Genomic DNA, 24,704 nt, shown 5'->3' on the forward strand with positions numbered 1-24,704 from the left:
TGTTAAATGTAGACATAATAATAATAATAATAATAATAATAATAATAATAATAATAATAATAATAATAATAATAATAATAATAATAATAATAGGGAAAAGAAGAGGAAGAATATACTTAAACAATAAAAAATGAATGGATAAGGCAAGTCAAAAATTAACTTTACCTGAAATGATAATATTTGTGATAGAAATTATATGGCGTTGAGATCCCCCTTTGCTAACCCTAACACAGTCGCCAGATCAGAGTTATGCTTTTATCACTGGTAAGATTAGAGGGATATTAAGGAGGATCCAGCTGATCTTAGGTCTGCTGAGGATCTGTTGCGGTCCTTCTGTCGTCTGCTGTCTCGCGATAACCCGCGAAGTTTCCGGTGTTGTGTATGTTCCTGGAAACATGGCGGCCAGCTTCCGCGGCCGTCCTATCCGGAGTCTTCGGATGCGAGGTAAGCACAAAAACCTCGGTTCAGCGGCTGCTGTAAAAGCAGGATATTGCAAAATATGATTTTGTCACGCACGCGATGACCTTGGAGTAATGTCTCGGCGTGTCCGTGGTGTGTGTTTTTGACAGGTCGGAATGACAGCGGGGAGGAGAACGTACCGCTGGATCTGAGCAGAGGTAAGCAGAGGCTTCATCACATCACCCTGAAAGCGATTATTGTTCAAAATGGATGAGGGCGATTTCTGCAAACGCTAGCCCCGCGTGGTGAAAGTCTAGACAGTGTACGCGCTTGACCCGTCACTGCTGTTGTTATTTCGCCATTTTCCCTCACTGTTTGGTCTAAAAACGTCGCTATCGATGTCATAACAACAGGCGGCAACGAGCTAACTTAACTAGCTGAGTTAGCGTTAGCTAGCTGCCCCAGCTAACCAGCCATGAAGACGCTCTGTTATTTTGATCGGCGTGAGTGGGCACGATAGCCTGTTATTTAGCCAAGTAGCCATAAGAGTTGCAGTCATGCATTTGTCATCGCTAACTGGCTGGGGGAATTGAGTCTGAAAGCTGTGTGCCGAGAAGCATTGAGGCAACACACGGTGGTTCTTCCAGAGGAGCACTGATAACACAGCTGCACAACTTGTCAGATTTACTCCTCCAGCATCAACACTGCATAGCAGTTTGTTTACACGGAGCAGCGGTGTCTGAGTCCTGGAGGCCCAGATCCCTGCTAGATTCATTACAATCGTCTCAACTAGAGACATGCTCACCTGAAATATGTGTGACTGACAACATTAAAATCATCACCACAGGAGAGTCTATACACTTAACCTATCAGCTGCTTCAGTGCGATTTGCACTATTTACATGTTCTTCCTGATAATACCAAAACTGGGGAAAATAAAGTATGTCAGTTCCCAGAGGTTTAAAGTTATGAAATAACAAATGTGCATACTAAGTTCATGTAATCACTGTGGCATCAATTAAAATGTGATGTATTCATAACTTACTGTAAGATTGGCTCGTGATGTTTACAAATGCTTGTTACCAAAGTAACCCTTTGGGCTGGCATTTTTCTCATTTCCACTTTTGAGCGATGGATTGAGTGCAGTGTTTGGAGCAGTGAGACTGATGACTAATACTGATAGCTGTTACTTTTTGACAAGCTGCAGCGTAATCAGGCTTATCATCTGCTGCGCTTTGTTGTTGAGGAGAAAGTGATCTGCGCAGCTCATTAAGCTGGTGTTTTCCCAGTTTGTGTGATGTTTACATTTGTCTTGCAGGGCAATATCTGGAAGTCATCCCACGCAAAGCGGGCGTTTAGGCGTCGACCACGCTCAGACGATTCTGTTTTAAAATGCGGTTCCCGTTTGTCAAAATATTTAACGTAGGATAGTTGAAAGGAACTGAAAACAAAAACACTTCCCGCTCAGGTCTGGCTATTTTAGTGTCTAGCCTTTGTTTTGATTGTACACTCTACATTAGTTCCAGCTAAACCAACTTCCTTCCTGCAGGATATCTATTACGGTTCATTGACTGATATTATTATGGCAATATGGCTTAACGCCTCCCTTAGTTACATTGTATTTCCTTTTCATTCTCCTTTAGAACCGTCAGAAAACTTCCGTGAAATCCTTCAAAATGTGGCCAAACCGCACGGAGTCAGTAACATGCGAAAACTGGGCCACCTGAACAACTTCATAAAGGTAACGCTGTCAAGCTCTGATAATTTTTGCCTCATTTAAAGACAGTTTTGCCTCGCTGAAATGTTGTGAGACATGCAGCTTTTTGAGAGGGTTCACTGGGTTCAGATATCTCACAAGATTGATTAGCTGCTCCTCCTCTGTAGTGTCACCACTGACCTCTCCTTGATCTTTTCCTCTTGGGTGTTGATGCCAGCAGGCCTAGTTGTGCCTGTCACTGTGATGCTGACAGTGAATATAACAGGAGCTCGAGGGATAGGAGAGCACTTCAGTCTAATGTGCATCTGGAGCAGCGCTCAGACTTTGAAATCTGAGATTAATAGTGTCTGGTTATTGTTTGTATGGACCCGAGACTTTGATTTGTTAAAAAAAGAAGAAGAAAAGATTACTTTAGTCATTTTTTTCTCTTCTGGTTTTTAATGTGGATGATAAAAAAAAGAGTATTTAGGAGGATTTTCAGTTCAGCAAGGCTTAAAACACAAATATCCTAACATGGATTGTAACACATGTGAGCATATGCAGGTTTTAAATTCTTTTGACCATGCAGTATAACTGCTCTGATTCACTTAACAGCAGTAAATGTTACTGATGCAGAGATGAATAATAGCTATAATATCCCCAAAAGTTTAATCTGTTCATCTGGACGTAGTGTTTTCAGTGGGAGAAGCGTTTCGTCACTCATCTAAGTGTCTTCTTCAGTTGATTGTAGAATGACTGCAATAAAAAAAAGAGTATGAAATGTAAGTTTTTTGCTCATTAAAAAAAAATCTGTTTTAGTGTTATCGCTCATCCTTCAGGTCAGCCCTGTTGGTCAGGACTAGTGACCTCTCGAGGGTGTTTTTCTCCTGTCAGCCCAAAACATGCTGGAGTACTCTCCTTCCTGTTATTTTGAACAGGAATAACAGGGGTGGAGAAAATGAGTTAATGATTGCGAGATGAGTGTGAGATAGAAAACTAGCACTTTCTTGTGCCTTGAGCACACTGGCTTTGCTGACTGTCACCTCAGGTGGGGAAAAAAAAAAATCAAAGCCATGTGCACAACTGTCTAATTTACCACAGTTTCACTCTCTCCGTCTGCAACTATGCTGGGGTCGAATTGGTATAAAGTTTGTCATCTGAGTGCAGGTATTTGTCTGCTCTTCACTTTGTTGTGACAGCTCTGTCTGTGTCTGTGTGCAAAGACAGTGATGTGCAGTATTTTAAGGAAGCTAACTAAAAACCAGTATTATCAGAACACTACTGGTTTGTGGTATCTGCAGTTGTCCATGCACATGTTTACAGGAGAGTTTAATCCTGATCATAGCTATATCCTGATTTCCTCTTTCACCACACTGCCTCAGACCACTTCTGACTGCCGGTCATAAGCATATTGTAAACAATTGTTGGTAGCTGTGTGGCAAGTGAGTACTGGCCCTCCTACAACTGTGCAGTTGGCACTGGAGCAGGCTCGAGGCTGAGTGAGAGCATGGTTGTGTGCCTGTAATCTGTACACCTAACTCTCTTGTTTACAACTGACTGGAGGGTTATAGCCATGATGTGTGTGTGTCCCATTAGAGCACCATGACTCCGATTCCTTATAAGGGTTCCAGGACAGTGAGGGTTAGCTAATCCCCCACCCCCCCGGAGAGCATCACGTGCACCCTGTCCCCATCTCCTCTCCTCTCCTCTCATTTGCCTGTTTGGGCTCTGACATCACAGCTGTTTTAAAACAACCCTGTACTCCTTCTTGCCTCTCATCACCCATTCCACCCTGCTCCGTCTTGCCTCATGCTCTGCTGTGCTTTAGGAAATTTATGCTCAACTTTGAGGAACAGTTTAAACCAAAAGTACTACAGTGGTTCACTTTCATTAGGAGACACATGGCAGAATAGACAACTGTGATGGAGGAGCATTGACTTGTTGTGTGAAGGAGCCTCAGTGTACCTCTAAGAACGATGTTACAGAACATATAAGACCATATTTGGAACATTAAATATGTAAAATATTGATTAGAGTTCACACTCTCACTAATTGTTGTGTGCAGCTCTACAGTTATTAGGGAGATGTAAACACTCCACATAAGATTTGGATAATGATTACATAGAAACATGGGGCTGACACTTTATAGCTGATTTCAGTCATTTGAATACCCTTCTGGCTTATACTTCGCAATTGCTGTGGCTTTGTTCTGGCAATGTTACCTCTTACACAGTGACAGCAGATTCATTCACTTCCCACATAAAGGGCCCACAAGGCCATTTTTCTGCAGTAAAAGGGAGAAGTGATCGATCTATTTTTTTGTTTGTTTTGCTACATTTTTTAAAATTTCTCTGTCTCCCTCTCTCTCTTTGATTTAATAGTTACAAGTACTGCAACTCTTTATTTTATTATTTCACTGTGTTTACCACAGATTTATATTGTCTCTCATCCTCAAAATCATACGTGTAAAGTCATTTTGAATTGTGGGCTACATACATCCTACTTTGAGCCTACGTGATAAATTTGTAAAATTACAGAAAAAGTAGTAGTAGTAGTTCATTGCCCAGACCGTCGTTTTATAACATGTGAATTTTTCATTGTCCTTTTTTCCTATCTAGTATGGAAACATGTTATAGTACATAGTGGAAAAAACAGGAACTTTTTTCATTTAATTGTTTATACGTTACTTAATTACTTAGCTGTATTATCAATAGCAGTGGTGAGGGGTCTTTTATCAGTAGGAAAGCTGTAAAAGTTATGAAAATACAGTTAAAAGGGTCATAAGTCTGTGCGCTTCATCACATTTCCCAAAGCTGTCCAGTGGGCCGCTTTGGAGTCTTTCCCGGGCTCATTCTGGCCTCCTCCTCTGGTCTCTCAGATCAATAAATAAATTTAAGAAAAAGTGTATTTGATGAGTACTCCTTTTATATGCATATTGAGATGTGATTTTTTTTACGACATACTGCACAGCCTTACCTGCCTTTAGGGAATTGCTAAAGGTAGACATTCATGCTGGAAACAGGGTCACACTGACTGCCAGACCTGATAGGATAGAGAAAATAGGAGCACATATCTAGGCTATGAGAGAACAATACAACAGAGTTAGTCCGACTATTGAAGACTCTATTTTATGTCCTTTGTGTTTTGACGTACTATCATACAAGCATGTGCTTAAGCGACAAATAGTGGCAAGTGTTTTGCCTCTATGGGTTTCCTACTTAGAGCCTCTAAATGAGTTGAACACGTTTTTTTCATTCACAGTTATCCATTAAATCAACATGTACCTGACTGGGCTCGATTTACTCTCGTCCTTCACTAAAACCATGCTAATGGAGTCATGGCCATATTGAAACCATTTTTATGTTTCTGTTTTATAGCTGCTGTGCAGCATTGGCCACCGTGAGGAAAATTTTGGGTTTACATATGAAGAAATCATCATTTGGTAAGTAATCTCAGCTACCGATAATAGTGTAAGTGTGTCCTATTTAATGTGCGCTTTTTATTTACTCTGGCTGTTAAGCTGTTCTGGATTTGGAATAATGATGACGTGAATGTGCGATTGAAAAGTACCAGTCAATGAAGTAATGAAGGAAATAGTCATATCTTGTGTCAGGTTGTCCGTGCTCTAGTTTTAGTCACTTTATTGTTTGTTTTTAATCTCTAGTCTGCGACTAGCTCTCCTTAATGAAGCTAAAGAAGTGCGTGCTGCGGGGTTGCGGGCGCTTCGCTACCTCATCAGAGATACCAGCGTACTGCAGAAGGTCCTCAGACTACAGGTGGATTACTTGATAGCCAGGTGAGCTCCTGCTTTGAACCACCCAGTCAGGTGTAACAGTTGTTATCTTACTAAATGTTTGGGTTTTTTTAGTTAAGTTGTTAGGGTGTTTGTAGTACCATGCTTCAGCCAGTCTTCTTCTTCGGCCCAACCATGGTACATGACTGATTGTTATGATTGTGGATTTTTTCAGATGCATTGACATCCAGCAGAGTAATGAGGGTGAGAGGACTCAGGCTCTACGACTTGTCCGAAAGGTAAAAACAAGGCGTGTGTTTTGGTGATCTTTGTTCCTTCTGACCATTTGCAGAGTCGCTCTCATGTCACTCGAGGAATTTGCCCTCACTGCTCACTCCTGTGCCAGCGAAATGCCACCAGAAAGCTCCCGGGGTTAGCAGGAGTGTCAGTGGGGATGGTTTGCATGTGTCTGCAGGCGGGGTTATTTATAGTTTAGTAGTTTACTGTAAATCTTCACACAGCGCTTAGAGTCATAGTGCTGTGGTTTCAGCTTTAATTTCTTGAAGGAACTACCAGTTTTACAAGCACTAAATATGTGACCTTCAGAATAGTCAGATCCTGTTTTGGCATTTCAAAAGTTGATCTTCTTTTTCTGGAGTTCTCCAAAAAGCAGCCATAAAAAAAGCAAAACAGTGAAGTTATTTTTTGCCTCTCTTTGTCGTGACTTGTTTTGATGACTCATGTTCCCGTCCTCTTCCTCTCTCTGTAGATCATCACTGTCAACGCAATGCTCTTCCCCACGTCTATTGCAAACTCTTTAATTGCTGTGGGGACCGACGGCCTGCAGGAGAGAGACCGCATGGTGCGCGCCGCCATCGCCATCGTTTGCGAGCTAGGTAAAGTGCCTGGTGTTTAAAGATGCAGGCCGGTGCGGTTGCTATGCATGGTGCTCTTTGGGTGAACAGAAAAACTTGTGGAGAACTATTGTTGTTTGACATTATTATTAATATTATTATTATCGCCATTGCCTGTGTAGCCCTGAAGAACCCAGAGGTGGTGGCCAAACGGGGAGGCCTCAGCACCATCCTTAAGAGTGTGATAGACTGTCAACTAAGTCGCATCAACGAAGCACTTATCACCACTATCCTCCACTTACTCAACCACCCACGCACCCGCCAGTATGTGCGTGTTGACGTCGAGTTGGAGGTCTGTGCACACACACACACACACACACTGACACACATAGTTTATGAATTGAGAAGAAGCTTCTGTTTAAAAATGAGCCACTGTGCTGGGAGCCATTCCAGTCAGGATTAGCAGAGCTGTAGGTGCCCGTCTCTTTCCCATGGAGCTTACAGTAATCAGTTACAGCATTTCTCCAAAGCCTCATTGTCTGTAAACACTTGGGACAGTAGCAGCTCATCACTGCAGGCACACAGATGTTATATAACATGTGCAGCAGGTTAATTATTACTGCAAGATTTTTCCTGACAGTAGTAAATAGAGATGTAATTTGAAGCTCGCTTTACTGTTGTTTTGTATGCATCAATTTTCTCTGTTTTTGTTCTCTGTTCTCCAGCAAATCCTCGCGCCTTTCACTGATTTTCACTACCGTCACAACGCAGACACGGCTGAGGGGCAACTCAAGTGAGTGTGTGTGTGTGTGTTTAGGTGGTATGAAGAGCCTGTGGTTGAACTGTGCATAGAGAGAGAGAGCGAGAGAGAGGAGGGTTTGTGTAGTGTTTTTGTTAGGCGACCCTTGTTGTCAGGGTGGCTTGACTCTGCAGCGGCTTGCCAGAGGATGTGAAGTCAGATTTTTATAAAAGATCTTTTATGTTTTGTTTGTGTTGTGTAGTCTGAACAACCACCGGCTGAAAGATCATAACGATGTTGTGTGCACAGAACATGATGTCCACTCTTTAACGTGTGTTTTTCTTGTTCACAGGGAAGACAGAGAAGCCCGTTTTTTGTCCAGCCGAATGGCTATAGTGGCTGCTTTCCGCTCCTGGTCCGGTAAGGGCTTTAATATTATTCTTACTGTACATACTTGTTAGGAATACCCACTGTTAAATATCTCCTATTCTCTCTCTCTTTTTTTGTCTCAGGAATTATCAACCTATGCAAGGCTGGAAATTCTGGAATCCAGTCTTTAATTGGCTTACTTTGCATACCAAATATGGAAGTTAGGGTGAGTAAAAAAATGTTTGGCCCTTAAGGAAGTTTGATATTCAAAAACACAGATTTTTCTGATTCTTGCCTGTGAAGATTCCAATCAAGCGATTGTTTTTATTGTGCAGCGGTTAGATGGAGTTGCGTTAGAAATTAAAAATCAACCAAAATTTCCTGTATGAAACAGCCTTTTTACTAATGTTAAGTCTGCTTGGCTTCAGAGGCTTAAAGCACAGAGTGTTTTTGCCATGCCATCTTATCAAACCATTGGGTTCTCTCAAGCTTGCAAATCACTGTTTTACACAGCATTAACATTAGTTCTAACTGTTCTTTTCCGCTACTTAACAATGCCGCTTTTGCCATATCTATATAATTATTTTTAACCAATTTTGCAGAAAGGCTTGTTGGAAGTGTTATATGAGATATTCAGGCTTCCTGTGCCCATTGTAACGCAAGACTTCACTGAAGCCCTTCTAAGTGTTGGTAAGTAAAAAATATCTAATTTTCAAATAATTTAATCCCCATATAAAAACAAGCAGTGGAACTGTTATATTAAGTATTTGATGTAAATAGCACATTTCACTAAAGTTAAGAGGGGAAGCATGAGATTGGAACAGTTATGTAATATAAGAAGGAAAAAAAACACCTGGTTGAAGATCTGACTGCTTGTTAGGTTAATAAGTAACACGACGGGGTGTGAAAAGACATTCCCAGAAAGGTTGAGTTGTTCATGAGTAAAGATGAGAGGGGCTCAGCACTTTTACTCGGTTTGCCCACTGAGTGTGAACATTTTTTCTTTAAACAGTTAACACTAAATGTGTAATTTGGAAAAAGAAAAGCAGAAAACAATGCGACTTAGTCATCTATCGCACAAAATATCATTAAAGATTTGGAGAAAATGGGAAACGAGACAGCGTCAGAAAACCAACACTAAATGACCGTGGTCTTCGGGCCCTTGTGTGACACTGCATCAAAAACAGGTTTTTGTTGGGTTTAGAGCATCGGTCCTCAACCTTTTTTGCGCCACGGACCGGTTTAATGTCAGACAATATTTTCACGGACCGGCCTTTAAGGTGTCGCGGATAAATACAACAAAATAAAATGATACGACCAAGACAAAAGCTGTGGTGTTTTGTAAATATAATAATAATAAACGCAAATTCACTGTGTTATTGTGCAACTTTATTAGCTGCGTCCTCCTGAAATGCGCCAACAACAATGAAAGTAACATCCTCCTCTCTGCCCCTTAATGCTCTCTGGTCACTATGGTAACACGCAAATATTTCTTTCAAAATAAGAAACACAACTACAACACGGAAACAGAGTTAACGATAAAAACCCTGAAAACCATACATTTCACACCCGAACCTCAACTCTTGTGGCCTGGTGCCAGATGACTCACGGACCGGGACCTGTTCGTGTCCCAGGGGATGGGGACTTCTAGTTTAGGAACACTTCTGAATATTTTTATCTGTGGACACAGTTCATAGTTGGATCCACAGATACAAATTAGACCATCCAAAAATCCAGCTGTCCTTCCTGAGCCAACCAGAGCTCATTTAGGAGGGAGAAAGCTGCCCAGTGGTCTCATCTGCTTCATTCTGTAGTGTAAAGAGGGGCCATCTTGTTTATTACCAGGATCTGCTGGGGTTTGGAGATTAATTAGTGCACATTACATGGATAACTGGGCAAATCTGTGAAGGCCCAAATAATGCTTAATGATACACAAGGTAGAAATTTTTGGAGCAACATGATCATAAAGTCCATTTGAAGGAAAACGCTTTCATTTAGCAGGACAGCACCGAAGCACAGTCTGCATGTCTACATAATAAATTGCATTTAGTGACCCACTGACTACATTTGGTGTGTTTTGAACTAAAAAAAAGTTAGCTTAAATTCTAAATCACCAGGAAACTACGACACGTTTGTGCTTTTGTTCTCTGACATAGTGTGAAAAATGTTCCAGCTCCACTTTTTTGAAATGTGTTAATGCAATCAATTTCAAAAATTAGCATTTTGTCCTGCTTAAGATTAAAAAAAAATCTTTGTTTCAGCATTTCATATGTTATCTCAGTACAGCCTTTGGTTAAATGTAGAACAAAATTTCTTTTAGACCCCTAGTAGGTCCATGTTTTACACACACTGACAGACTGGTCTGTTTGCTCTGTTCTCCTTCAGACCCCGCCAGGTTCCAGGACACCTGGAGACTGTCTGACGGGTTTGTTGCTGCCGAGGCCAAAGTTATCCTACCCCATCGGGCCCGCTCTAGGTGACAAACGAAAGCACAGGATAGAAATGAAATATATTGACAGAACTGTTGTCACTTCAGTGTGTAAACAAGCCATAAAATGATTTTTATCTGCTCCCTTTATTAGGCCTGACCTAATGGACAACTACCTGGCATTTGTTCTTTCTGCCTTCATTTCCAGCGGGCTTTTAGAGGTGAGCTGACACAGTAAAAGCACAATAGGTTTAATTTACTCAGGCTAGGAGTGTGTGTTTCACAGTATTGTATTAACAGCTTTTGGGTGGCTTTTATATTGATGTCCTTCCTTGTGCCTTTATTTTTGATACTGTAGGGCCTTGTTGAAGTTGTGACCAGTAGCGATGACCAGCTTGCTGTCAGGGCCACCATCCTTCTGGGAGACCTTTTACACATGGTAATAAAAAAAAGTATAATTTTGTGCATTTCTAAAAGTTTCTAAGCTATATCTTTGTTTCTTTGACTCCTTTGGCTTCTTTTGCTATACTCACCAAGGTTTTATTTCTCTCTTGATCAGGCAAATACCATCCTTCCTCATTCCCATAGTCACCACTTGCACTGCCTTCCCACTCTCATCAACATGGCAGCCTCCTTTGACATCCCCCAAGAGAAACGACTGTGAGTACAAACTGCCACACACGCAATCACTCTTGTTTTTTTTATTGTAACAAAATAATTTCCTCTAATCTTTAGTCATCATTCTTTGCAGTGTTCTCTCATAAAGATGTTCTTATCAGTAGTGCTGATTTCAGGGCTATAGACTGGTCATTGACTCGCTGGTAACAATCAGTCGCTAATAAAGCGTGTCCACGACCGGTTGACGAGTGGTTGCTGGAGGTTGAAAAGTGGGTGCTGCACAATAAGCTTCCTTGGATTTACATTGGTTGCAAGCAGATTGCCGTGGTCACCTGTAGTTCGTGTGGAAGAAAAGGGATCTGTTCGCCTTCAACGTTCAAAGTTGTGCATTTTCAGTGATAACGTTGGCATCTTCCATGTCACACCAACTCGATCATTTTGAAAATTTCATCCAGCCACTACTCGCCAACTGGTCGCCGACTAACTTGTAGGATTTATTTGAATACGTACTAGTTGTTAAACCACTTTTAAAACATCCTCCATCTTTGTCTCTATGCGCTCTAGGCGAGCAAGTGCAGCCGTCAACAATCTGAAACGTTTCCATGAGAAGAAGAAGAAAGGTTTGAAACCGCACAGTCTTTATCTGGACCACATCATTCGCAAGTCTGTGTCGTCACATAACCGCAGAGATTCACGTGTCCACAAAGACATCTATGTCATTAAGGTAAAGATCAACATCTTTTACGTATTTTCCATCTTACGGTTGGTCTTGGCTTTGGCTTCTGTGTGTTTGTTGCAAAGTATGTGGTGTGTTTAGTGTAGCTAGAAAGAAACCTGATTTGAACAATTTAAGCCAAAAGTTTAAACATTTAAATTAAAAAAAGTAGTTTTACTTTCATATTTACAGCTTCTGTTTTTTCTGCTTCTGTGCTCAGGACACAGAAGAAGCACTGATGATGAATCTGCGAGACAGTCAGATTCTCAACCACAAGCAGAATTTGGAGTGGAATTGGTTGCTTATTGCCACCATCCTCAAGGTCAGGCTGTTCTCATGTACCACCACAGACTCGATGTTTTGTTTTTACATGTGTAAAAGGGTATTTTTTTGTCTTCTCAGTGGCCAAATGTAAACCTCAGGAACAACAAAGATGAACAGATGCACAAGTAAGCCTTTTTTATTTAACCACAGCTCATTACAAGAAACTGAATTTGTTCAGCGTGTTTTTCTCACATCCTGTTTTACATTTCTATTTGTTTTTGTCTGATGCAGGTTTGTTCGGAGGCTGCTGTACTTTTATAAGCCCAGTAGTAAGTTGTACGCAGGGCTTGCGTTGGATCACCTAAAGGCCAGACAACTCACTGTGGTTGGCTGTCAGTTTGTTGAGTTCCTCATGGATTCCGATGAGGTTAGAGAGGTTTACACTGATGCTCGTACTCTAATTTATTTCTTCTTTTTGGTCATTTACCTTTGTTTTTGACGCTTTATTTTTTCCCCCGCCATCAACCAGGATGGCCAGGGTTACCTGGAGGACCTGGTGAAGGACATGGTATCGTGGCTCTCCTCGTCCTCTGGAATGAAGCCCGAGCGCTGTCTGCAGAGTAATGGCCTGCTCACTACACTCAGCCAACACTACTTCCTCTTCCTGGGGACGCTCTCGGCACACCCACAGGGAGTCAAACTACTAGAGAAATGTGGCCTGTTTCAGTGGTGAGTGAGCAGAAAAGTCTTTAATCTATTTTGAGCTTTTCCAGGCCTGCAGAGTGAAATTGTGTCAGAGCTGTTTGATTAAAAACATCCTGCAAGGTGACATTTGCACTTTTTTTTCTCCCCTCTATTTTCAGCCTGCTGAATCTGTGCTCTGTAAAGAACCAGGATGCTGTGCTGAAACTCGCTGTATCCACACTGGACTACAGCAGAGATGGTCTGGCCAGAGTGATCCTCTCCAAGATCCTCACTGCTTCTACTGATGTAAGCAAGCTGTTAAAACACTAATATTGTAATTAGTAGTAATGGGGAAGTTTTTTTTTTTTTTTTTCATGCACAGTGGTCAGCAACCTCTTATCACACTGCCACATTTGCAGGCATAAAATAAACTGAATCATCTATTGCCAAACTTGCCCTTTTTTCTTTTTCTAAACACACCCGATCACCTCATTTTCCTCCACCCACCACACCTTCTGAGAAGTCGTAGGCCTCTTGGCAATTAAATGTTCGCACTACCCCTGATCACACAATACTTCTTGTCTCGCTGTGCAGACGTGCAGGCTGTATGCTACCAAGCACCTCCGCGTGCTGCTGCGTGCAGGCGTGGAGTTCTTCAGTAGCTGGGGCATGGAGCTGCTGGTCACACAGCTTCACGACCACAACAAGGCTGTGTCCATGGAGGCCCTGGACATACTGGATGAGGCGTGTGAAGACAAGGTGAGTGATGATGCCGCTTAGATTGTTCTCAGCAAAGCAATTAAATAATAAAATAGCAAAAGCAGATAAGATTAAGCCCATCGTGTTATCTGACAGTTTCGTTTCGTGCCCATTCTGCTGCTTTACAGGCCAACCTTCACGCTCTAATCCAGCTGAAACCAGCTGTGTCCCACCTGGGAGACAAAGGCCTCTTACTGCTCCTCAGGTAGGTGTTTACCACTACAACATTACAAAAACAGTGTGTCACTCTGAAATAGTCCTTCTTGAACACACTCTACATCTTTTTTTCCCCTGCATTTTTAGGTTCCTGTCCATTCCTAAAGGTTTCTCCTACCTCAATGAGAGGGGCTATGTCAGCAAACAGCTGGATAAATGGCAAAAGGTATTATTCAAATATCAGCAGACAGCTTAATGAAATCTCATTTAAAATATTCTGAAATCATGTGGCTATAACAAGGACACATACAAATGAGTTTCCTCCCCTCACCCCAACCGGTCACGGCAGATTGCTGCCCGTCTCTGAGCCTGGTTCTGCTGGAAGTTTCTTTCTGTTAAATGGGAGTTTTTCCTTCCCACTGTCACCAAAGCGCTTGCTCATAGTGGGTCATATGATTGTTGGGTTTTTTCTGTTTTCTTTGTATTGTAGGGTCTTAACCTTGCAGTATAAAGCACCTTTGAGGCAACTGTTGTTGTGATTTGGCATTCTATAAATAAAATTGAATTGAATTGAATATTAAGTAGACTGTGCATTGCAGGAGTATAATCTTAAGTATGTGGACCAGATAGAGGAGCAGCTCAATGAAGCACTAACAACTTACCGCAAACCTGTCGATGGAGACAACTACGTCAGACGCAGCAACCAAAGGTAAGAAGGGTGAAATTTGGGGCCATTCGATGAGCTGTAGCAGTGAATGGGTTTTTGACTGTGCCTGATTTCTTTGGCCATGTCTCCAGGTTACAAAGACCAAACGTCTATCTCCCTGTGCACTTGTATGGTCAGCTGGTTCACGATAAGACAGGCTGTCATTTATTAGAGGCTCAGGTAAGGTCTCTCTCTTCTTTTTTTTCTTTTTTTTTTTTTTTTTAAACTAAAAATGATCATTCAGCTGTTCTGTAGGACTAAAGTGCCATTTGTCTTTTATTTTTGCCCCATCTGTTTCCAGAGTGTAGTGCCTGACCTTAGCTACACGATTCGCTCCCCGATGCTGGACACCTGGGAGGGCATCAAACAGCTCAAAGCTGCTCTCTGGGCACTAGTCAGTAACGCAGATTAATCCGTGTCACATAAGTTAATCTTTAATGATAATACAAAGACATGGGCTTGATTGTGGATGTTTTTCGTTTTGTTTTTTTGTTTTTTCAGGGCAACATTGGCTCTTCAAACTGGGGTCTGAATCTCCTGCAGGAGGAGAACGTCATTCCTGATATCCTTGCATTGGCTCAGCACTGTGAGGTGCTGTCAGTGCGAGGGTGAGCTTTTCTTTCTTTGTCTTTTATTCAGTTACATTTAAAAGCGTTACTATGGAACATGTAACGTCAGACTGTTTTTTTTTTGTGTGTGTTTTTTTTTTAAAATTTCATAGAGCAGTATTTTGTATTTTGACTATCACTTGGTGTCCACAGGACATGTGTGTATGTGCTGGGTGTGATCACCAAGACCAAGCAGGGCTGTGAGGTACTAAAACAGTTCGGTTGGGATGCAGTCAGACACAGTCGCAGGACGCTGTGGCCCGTCACTCCAGACGAAGTGGACACGCAGCTGACCTCTGAACTTTCTTCAGTACCGAGCACGCTCAGTCTAAACTCGGAGTCCACCAGCTCCCGCCACAACAGCGAGAGCGAGTCTCAACCAAGTACGTAGCACATTGCCTTTGCTTTGTCACCATGTTCTCCAAAACGATTGAAATTTATGTTTTGTTTCTTTAACAGATCTCTATAATAATCAGTAATTATTGCTAGAAGTTGGACGTTTTTAATTAATTTCATTTCTCTTAGACATGTACATCCTGGATGATGACAAGTGTGATGTTCTGGACCAGTCGGATGAGACTTCTTTATACTTACACTCCAAACCAGTCAAAGACCGTAGCCCCTTTACAATACTGGCCTCTACTCGCTTTGTTCGCACTCGCTTCCTGAACTCCCTATCTCTCCCCAGCAAGAAACTGCGCTCCACCAGTGACCCCAAGACACCATCGGGCTCCCGAACCCCCACTGAGCTCAAGACTGGGAGTATGAGGCGGAACAGGACAGTGACAGAGCCCTCTGTCTACAGCCCAAACCAGGGGGACTTTACCCCTATCTTTAATGGCCGAGGAATGCCAAAGAGTCCAACGGTCAGTCTGGAGACATCATTTGTTGGGACAAGAGGGGGCTCAGAGGAGCACTTGGTGGATGGCAGGCTGTCGAAGGGAGGAGGCTCAGGCCTCGGACTTAGTACTCTCGGAGGCCAGGGGGCTGCAGAGCAACATAGCCGGGAGAGAGAGCAGAGCAGCCGGGAGCGTCTAGCAGGAGATGGCGGCTCTTCTAGCGGAGGCAATGTAGGAGGGGGTGGCGGAGGTACTCAGTTTAAAAGCCGCAGTCAGAGCTTTAACACGGACACCACAACGAGCGGCATCAGCTCCATGAGCTCCAGTCCCTCTCGGGAAACCGTTGGTAACCCGGAGCATCCGGAGGCCGAACCGGATTCCTCTGACTGCGTGAGCCTCAACACAGTAGTGTCTGCCAAGACTGTCAAAACACTCTCATCCCTCACCCCCCAGTCACAGACTAACCACATGTCCACATCCAAGTCCTCCACTGTCTCTCTGGTACCTCCCGGCTCCTCCCACACCCTCCCCCGCCGGGCTCAGTCTCTCAAGTCCCCCTCAGTGACCACCATAAAAAGCCTGGCTGATTGTAGCTTCATGTACACCAGCCCGAGAGACGCGCTGGGCTACGCTACGCTGAAGAGGCTTCAGCAGCAGAGGATACACCCATCTTTGTCTCACAGTGAAGCGCTGGCTTCACCTGCCAAAGATGTGTTGTTCACAGACACCATCACTATGAAGAGCGGCAGTCTCGATTCCAGACTAACTCCCCGCAGGTAAGTCGGCTCCACTGCAGGGTTTGCTTCATGGAAACGGAACATCTTAACCCATCTCTATTATTCTGTTGTCTTTTTGAGCGTATTTAATTTAGGTTTGGTGCCACGTGAAGATGTTAGCCGTCAGCCTAAAGAATGTTTAAAAACATGCCTGAACCTGAGTTTTCGCTTTTAGTTTTTTTGTACCTTTGGAATGACAGATTTTTTTTGGGGGGGGGTGAAGGGTGTCTTTTTGTGCACCTTCTGCTGTGTCTGTCAGGATATCAGATAGGAGGGTTACCTGTCCAGAACCCAGCGCCGTAAGTTCGTACCGCAGGCTGTCCAGAACACTCGTACCGCGGTGGGTGGACCTAGCTCGTGTCCTCCTTTAGAGATGTAGCTTCTAGCACCAGTCCAGACAGATCAATATGTTGTTGCTGCTTTAGTAGAGTACTAACTGCTCTTTGCCTACAGTTGATCCATCAGTGCTTTCCTGTTGTGCAAGTAAGTCCCACGTAGACTGGTGAATTTCTAGTGGCCCCCCTGTGACCCCAACTTAAAAATATAAATGGCAAACAGGTAGAGATTAGTGCAATTTGATGTTTTACAATGTGTCTAGTATAAATGCATCACAGTGATAAGTCATGCATAGAAAAAATGTGGTGGGTAAGGTAAGTTAGTGCAAAAAGCAGGACCAGAAAATAAGGAAATGTGAAAGAGTGTGAAAAAAAAGAGCTAAACCTCTGATACAAAGGTGTAACAGATGAGTTCATAACTCTTAACCTGTACATTACCCACTGATTGCACTAGAAAAATAATTCATTTATAACTTTAAACCTCAGACAATGGAGACAAAATGTCTTTTGCTGCCGCTGCTCTGATGGCGTTCTGCAGCAAAAAAAAGTTTCCCCTCTCTGTTCTTTTACCAAACATTTTTTCCCATTTATTCCCCATGTTCCTTTTCTTTCCCAGCCTCTCCCCCCGGATCCTCTCACGCACCTCTCCTCTTGCCCTCCCTAGGTTTCTGAAAGCTCTGAGTTTTGCCTCTTTGGATAAAGAAGAGCTACTCAGTCCAATCAACCAAAGCACCCTGCACCGCTGCTCTTCAGTACGCTCCATGGTCTCCAGCGTCACCTTCGGATGTAACGACGACTACATTGGCCTTGCACTGCCGATGGACATCCATGACATGTTCCACATCAGAGACTCTGCCTACTTTCAGCAGAGGATCAGCCCGCCATCGGAAGAGCGGAAACGTTTTCTTTTCGGTGACGGCGATGGTAACGTCCACTTTGCACATAATTAAATAAACTATTGAAAGCTTATGAAAGAAAGAAAGAAAGCTGCACAAAGACAAGAGACTGATTTCTGTTGGTGCTTATCACCTCTATAGGTGATCGTCCTGCCCTCCCAGTGCTGAAGCAGCAGTTTAGTATCTCAGAGCTGATTGTGCACCGAGGAGACACCCCGAACCACATGGTGGGCTCAGAGGAGACGGGCCTGCAGGTTCACACTGAAGAAAACTGCCTCTACTGCGTGGGAGCGATCGTCCTTGGATACCCCACCCAACCACTGATCAATAGCACACACTCTCGTACAGGTAAGCTGACACGCGCACACATTCAGTCATTTGAACGGATGCGGATTGAACCTAACAGATACTTCAAGGAATGCTTTTTTCTTCCCATCTTTTCTCGCAGATTTTGTCGACTTTCCATCATGGGGAGGCCAGAGCGGCCACCGCCTGGAGGTGATGCCACAGTCAAAATTTTCTGGGGTGTCAGGCTGCAGTGATGCTGCTGTGTCACAAGGTTCAGTCTCTGGCACACCTACACCTGGTGACATTGTCATTGGTAAGCTCACAAATAACCACAATATGCTAAATTAAAAAGTGCTGCTTTGTTCCAGTTGAAAGTCGTACTGTCTCCTTCTCCATCAACTCATTTGTTGGACCTTTTTTCTCTTTCCACCTGTTTCCTCTCTCTTTCTCTAGACCATCAAAGCAAATTAGAATGACAAAGGAAGTCTTTATTTAACTAGGAAAGTCTGTTTAGTTTAATCTTTTTTTTGTTGATGAGTGTCCTAAAATGACCAGTGGCAGGACAAGTGAGTCAAACTTTGTGCCCTGTGGAATATTCAGTCCTTAATGTTTGATTAAAGTTCAGTTCTGTGGAATAAGCAAATGCAAAAGCCCACACACACATTGATACTTCAGCATAAAATTGCAGCATTAATAAGAAATAAAAGTTAAACCCAAACTCCCAGACATTGACAATGAAGTAATTTCTTGAAGGTTTAGTTTTGAATTTTCATTCAATGTTTCTTATTCCAAGAAATGATGTAACAGAATAAGTATTTAAGATGAAGTCTTAGGGAGTTTATTAGTTTTACAAATGACTTGAGATCACTGCATGGTTGGTTCCAACATAATAAGAATCACATTTGAACGAATTAACGAGTCAAACAAATCTCATCATCCACACTGCTCTGCATCAGTTTTCAGCTCTCCTGCTCAGGCCCAAGAGCCGCCCCACTCAGCTGCTCTGCTCTGCATTTATGGATTAGTTCTCCACACTCTGGATTCTCCCCCCAGTTCAGCTGCGCTTCCCACACTGCCCCGCACAGCCAGCAACCAGTCCAGTTCCCCATTTGTGACCAATAACACACTCCACCCAGCTCTGCCACGTCTCCAACAACCCACTCAGCCCTGCAATAATTAATCACGTTTTATTGAACTTTATCAATCAATCACATGCCGCTAGCTCTGGATCAGTTTATAGCAGTTTTTATATCAAACTATGTATAAACAATAAATGTTGCTAGGAAACCTGGCATGCTGCAGGCTGATTTGACTGTTTTTCTTCTCATCCCACACACTTCAGAATTCACTGTATGATGAATAAACCCAATTTTAGAGACAGTAATAAATTATGAGGAGATGGGGTTATATTTTAATTGAGTTACTTTATTTATAAAGTGCCATTGGGTGATAATGAGTCCCTTGGTTTTGTGAACGTAAATAAGAGTGTATGTATAAATATTCGCTTGCTTCCCTCAGGTGGCAAGGCGATATCCGAGGACGGCCCCGCCTCTCGAGTCTTACTGAGGAAGGAGGTGCTCCGCCTCATCATCAACCTCAGCTCCTCCGTAGGAACCAAAGGCCACGAAACAGGACTACTGACGTAAGGCTCCTTTTCCCCCTTTTGTGCATATACTCTGGATGCATTTTAAAGTTGTTTTTCCAAGGTCTCTAAAATATTTCATCTCTCTTCAGGATAAAAGAGAAGTTTTCATATGCGTTTGATGACATTTGCCTGTACTCTGAGGTTTCTCATCTCTTATCCCACTGTGCATTTCGCCTGACCTCAAGACGTTTCATACAAGAACTTTTCCAGGATGTGCAATTTATGCCAGTAAGATCAATTGAAACTTGATTTGAAGTTTTTTAAAACGGACTGTGTCCTTGTGCTTACATGTTTAATCACTGTTCTTTTGGTTCTCCCCAGATGTTTGAGGAAGCAGAAGCAATCCTGACAAAGCAACCAAAACCTGTTGAAGAGGACGCTGACCCTCCTGAAGAATCCTGATCATCCCATTTCTCCCCCATCCCTCCTGCTTTCCCTGCACAGCTGCAGACCCGGCTTCTTATCACCCTGAAAGGAAGACAAAACTGAAATAATATGAGTTAAGGCTCTGAAGATGGGGTGGGGCATTTCGATGTGTTTCTGGTGGATTTTAACAGCACCACAGCCAAGGAAAAAGAGGAGATGGTCATCAGTCACCTTACATACGAGCTGGAAACAAAGGACGTCAGCATCTATAAACAAATGTAATCCGACACGCCTAATGCTGTCTCAGACTTTTTTTTTCTTTTTCTAAATAAAAACACGGGAAAAAGGGGGAGCAGTTTAACCAAATACTGTTTTCAAATGGACTGGCGATGTCGAGCAACACTCAATAATACATCAACATAATGCTCAGCGACAAGCTAAATCATTAGGACAAAGACTCGAGCTGTGTTTAAAAAACAAAAACAAACAAAAAACTATCATTTTTTCCCTCCTCTTTCCAGAGGTGGTCTTGTTTTTTTTTTTTTTTTCTGTAATGAAATAAGTCATGTCGTCGTGTCTGCCCAGTGGTTCCTCAGACCTTGCGTTCTTTTCTTTGACAAAACACTACAGAGGGATCCTGCTGATTTTAAAACGTACCTGGAGCCTTCATATCCCACCCCAACTCGTGATCTGTTCTAGCCGGATATGTGCTTTTGCTTCTCTTGCCTCTCTACTTCTTACAACCTGTAGCCTCTTGTCAGCACAGGTAGCCAATTGCTTTTCTAGTTCTTGTATCTCAGACAATCAAACATCACTAGTATTCTATTTTCTAAAGCATTATATCTACCACCCTCACGCAGTACATGAGAAGAATAGCACGTAATTTAATGCTAGTTTATGCCATCCTTTACCTGCTAAGGACTTCTCGTGGTTTTTTTCTTCCACTGCATTTTTAGCGAGCTTCTCTGGAAGTGGGTCGATCCTTGGAAAGACGCTCGGAAGATTCATTGTAGATTCAGTCCCAATCTCTGCTCACACGTGTTTCCAAACTCTGCGTAAACCCAGCGGCTGCCCATCTCTATACCTTCTTACCTTTGTGCTTCACCTCCACTGCATGTCCAACAAGCATGGCGAAGTTGTAATGTCACCTGAACGTGTTTCTTGCTTGTAAAACCTTTTTAAAAATAGGTTGCCATTACTTGCTGCCATTACGTTGTAGGACTATAATGACCCCTGGATTTGCCTCCACCATGCAGTTTCACAGGGGGGAACGCGAGCGATGACTAAAGGATTTATAAAAGGTTTTCCAGGGAAACAGGGGAGCTCGGTTTCCATTGGCTTATAATTATTTTTATTTTTTTATTTAATTTTTAATTTTTTTTTTTTTTGCTCTACTGCTGCTACACAAATGGACTCATAGAGAGATGATTCATAGATCAGCTGAGTGATGTCAGATCCGATCTATTTATTATATGTCTGTACCATAGAGTGAGCTCAACCAGAGAAGAAAAAAGTTATTTATATTTTTTCCTCAAGACTGTATTATAATTTAAACGTTTCCTTTTTTTTTTCTCCTTTTTTTTTTTTTTTGCCTGAATCGTGGTTTCCCTTGTATAATGTGTACAGTATGTTTTGGGGGCATTGGTGACCTAAAGAAACATACAATCCTATCAAAGGGATGCATTGTTAATAAAACAAAATTTGAAATACCCAAAGATAGTTGATATTATTTAAAAATCCAACTTATTTCATTATTTACTGTGTTAATCTCTTATAAGTCGGCTAATATTGTTACAGTTACAGTTTTGGGGTTTTTTTTGTTTTTGAAGAAACATTTAAATTAGGTAAAACAAAATCCTCAAAAATTAGGCTGGGCACATCTACGTATAGGTAGTGTTCCTTAATGTTTAAGTTATCAAGTTATCTGCTGTTTAAAACACGATTTCCCTTCAGTGTTGCCGTACTTTGACAGTTTCAATAACAATCTCAGCTTTTTCATATATAGCATGTTTATTAAAGTTACTGTTCCAAAAGGCCAAATATGTGTTTTAAGAAGAGATTTATGAGACAAAGCAAAAAGTGTAGGCAGAGATGCTGCTGATGGTTTTTAAGTTTTATAAGTTGGACCTTTTGAATTTTTACACTCCTTAATCCTAGAGGATAAATCTATAGCAGGGGTCACTAACAGGCGGACCGAGTCCGGACCCAGTCGCCATCCTATATGGACCCGGACCTATAGTTAACAAAATATTAAATTATATTTAATTTTGACGGGGCGATTCAATTTTAAGCAGTAACCTTACATTGTATTAGACCAGGGAACATGCTGTATTAGACCAGGGAACATACAACAATTGTGTGCGAGTTACGCCACCCACGTGACACTACTTAGCCAATCACATCTGCGCATTCAAGGCGATCGCAACGCTGAGTGCAGACACAGACAGACAGAGGAAAGACATGGTGAGAGGTGAATGACAAGCGAGACGATTAACGATACAGTGAGACAAGACGTGAGCGGGAGTCACAAGAGGTAAAACAACTATGGCGCTTTCAAAAAAGAGAAAAGTAGACACCGAAAATAGAACTTTCAAGACTGAATGGACTGACGCATATATGTTCATTCTTCCGGCCGCAAGCAGCAAACCAGTGTGTCTCATATGTTCAGAAACCGTGGCACTGATTAAAAGTGGCAATGTCAAACGCCACTATGAGACAAAGCACAAAGCTTTTGAACAATCATACCCACCCAAGTCTGAACTCAGGTCCCAGAAAATTAGCAGTCTCAGAGCCCAATATGATCAGTCCACAAGGATCTTAACCAGTTCTTTCACCGCCCAACAACGTGCTCATGAATGTTCCCTCAGAGTTGCTTGGATTTTAGGTCAACACAAAAAGCCCTTTGCAGGTGTTGTCAAAGAGTGCATGAGTGCAGTAGCAGAAACATTACTTGAGGGTAAACAAAAAGAAGAGCTTCATGACAAAATAAAGCAAATACCTATGTCAGCATCAACAGCCACAAAGAGAAGTGAATTATTAGCTCAGGATGTGCTATCCCAGCTGGAAGAAGCTATTCATAAGACACCATGTGTAGGCTTGGCTGTAGATGAGTCCACTGATGTGTCTGACAATGCTCAGCTGTTAGTTTATGTAAGGTTCTTCAACAATGATAAGAAAGAGTTCTGTGAAGACCTGCTAGGTGTAACTTCCCTTCACAGCACTACAAGAGGAGAGGATATTTACCTGGCCATTAAGGAAATGTTAACAAAGCGAGGAATAGAGCCAAACCAAGTGGTTTCAATAACCACAGATGGAGCCCCTGCTATGATGGGGAGAGAGAAAGGAGCTGTAGCAAGAATGAAAGAGGACAATCCCGAGCTAATCTCTTATCATTGCATTATTCATCAGTCAGTGTTATGCTCCACCCTGTCAGACGAGTATGCTGAGGTGATGAAAACAATGATGAAAATGATAAATTTTCTCAGGGCATCTTCTTCTTGTCAGCATCGCATGCTCAGGGAATTTCTCAGAGAAGTTGATGCACACGCTGATGATCTTCTGCTTCACAACAATGTGAGATGGCTTAGCAAAGGCAGGGCATTGGAGCGATTTTGGTCCATCAGAAGTGAAGTAGCAGCTTTCTTGGAAGAGCTGGAAAGTCAAAAAGCAACAAACTTTTCTCTCTTTTTAAATGATGGGAAAAACATGGATATTGTGGCCTTTTTGGTTGATATCACTTCACACCTGAATGAACTGAATTTGAAGCTGCAGGGCAAGGACAATTCAATTTGTGAACTGATGACAGCTGTCCGCTGCTTTCAGAGGAAACTTGAAGTGTTCAAAGAAGACCTGCAAGGAGACTATGCACACTTCCCAACAGTGAAGGAACAGGTTCAGGGACAGAGAGATGTGTCCTCTTTTGTTGACTTTGTTGATAAGCTGATTGAAAACTTCAGCAAACGTTTTGATAGCTTCAGCTTTGGACAGCAGCTCACCATGTTCATAAAGAACCCATTTGCCATCACTGATGTCAGAGGGTTCTCAAAGGAAGTCACACAGCACTTCAAGTGGGCAAATGCTGGGCCTCTTCAAATGCAACTAATTGATCTCCAAGCAGATGTGGCCCTGAAAGAGCAGTTTGGAAGAACTGAACCTGCCACTTTCTGGCCCCAATTGGTCTCTGAGACAGCTTTCCCAAATCTGAGGAAAGTAGCCCTGTACATCTTGACCATGTTTGGCTCCACATACAGCTGTGAGGCAGCTTTCTCCACAATGAACATAATAAAAACTAAATATCGTTCCAGGATCACCAATGAGCACCTACACATGTGTATGAGAATGGCCCTGACACCATTCCAGCCCAGATTTAAAATCCTAGTAGAGCGAACTAAAGCTCAGTTCTCTCACTGAACAACAGAAAGTTGGGACGTGGAATATAAGGGGGAAAGAAAGAGAAACTGTAAAATTGTTAAAATGTTTTGATGTTATCTGTTGAAAATGTATTGAGACTGTTTAGTCGAGATGTAAAATGTAAAGAAAAAGGGAAACTTTTTTTTTCTGAAATTAAGCACTTTGTTTTAAGATGCACAATTTAGCCATTTTATTTATTTTCTCTAATTCATTTTAAACAGCAGCCCTATTTCTAATGTAGGCCTACTGTGTGTTTCAGTGTTAACAATAAATTTTGTTGAAATGTTTTAACTTGTATTTTCATTGATTTGACAGTCTATTGTTCATACGTTCAGATATAAATAAAAATTAAAAAAAAAAGTTGCTTCTCTATCACAATCATAACGTAAGTTAGACATTATGATGTCCCGGACCTCTGCTTG

The 24,704-nt window shown here is 42.2% G+C and overlaps 2 protein-coding genes across 4 annotated transcripts; both read left to right on the top strand.

Moving 5' to 3' along the window:
• Positions 1-323: 323 nt before the first annotated feature.
• Positions 324-20,159, top strand: LOC146696671 (rapamycin-insensitive companion of mTOR-like). Of its 3 annotated transcripts, XM_085474907.1 has the most exons (38): positions 324-444; positions 570-617; positions 2,042-2,139; positions 5,472-5,536; positions 5,759-5,890; positions 6,063-6,126; positions 6,597-6,723; positions 6,864-7,033; positions 7,407-7,474; positions 7,773-7,840; positions 7,933-8,015; positions 8,392-8,479; positions 10,175-10,265; positions 10,372-10,438; positions 10,576-10,656; positions 10,777-10,877; positions 11,400-11,559; positions 11,771-11,872; positions 11,953-11,999; positions 12,106-12,241; positions 12,344-12,543; positions 12,678-12,804; positions 13,093-13,257; positions 13,386-13,462; positions 13,561-13,639; positions 14,013-14,122; positions 14,212-14,299; positions 14,421-14,513; positions 14,621-14,727; positions 14,881-15,110; positions 15,253-16,342; positions 16,566-16,682; positions 17,294-17,601; positions 17,715-17,921; positions 18,022-18,174; positions 19,380-19,503; positions 19,596-19,734; positions 19,828-20,159. In XM_085474907.1, the coding sequence occupies exons 1-38, from the start codon at positions 396-398 to the stop codon at positions 19,906-19,908; spliced, it is 5,340 nt and encodes a 1,779-aa protein (XP_085331033.1). In that variant the 5' UTR covers positions 324-395; the 3' UTR covers positions 19,909-20,159. The 3 variants fall into 3 exon arrangements, with proteins under 3 accessions (XP_085331033.1, XP_085331031.1, XP_085331032.1); XM_085474905.1 differs by lacking the exon at positions 16,566-16,682 and having other exon boundaries at positions 325-444; XM_085474906.1 differs by lacking the exon at positions 16,566-16,682 and having other exon boundaries at positions 364-444; positions 17,342-17,601.
• Positions 20,160-23,577: 3,418 nt separating this feature from the next.
• LOC146696672 (general transcription factor II-I repeat domain-containing protein 2A-like) lies at positions 23,578-24,282 on the top strand. Its single transcript, XM_085474076.1, has one exon. The coding sequence runs from the start codon at positions 23,578-23,580 to the stop codon at positions 24,280-24,282; it is 705 nt and encodes a 234-aa protein (XP_085330202.1).
• Positions 24,283-24,704: the final 422 nt, after the last annotated feature.

Source organism: Copadichromis virginalis, linkage group LG12, assembly GCF_057382275.1.
Source record: "Copadichromis virginalis isolate Kocher_CV1m ecotype Utaka linkage group LG12, C_Virginalis_male_GT1.1, whole genome shotgun sequence".
In the NCBI taxonomy this organism is placed as follows: Eukaryota; Metazoa; Chordata; class Actinopteri; order Cichliformes; family Cichlidae; genus Copadichromis; species Copadichromis virginalis.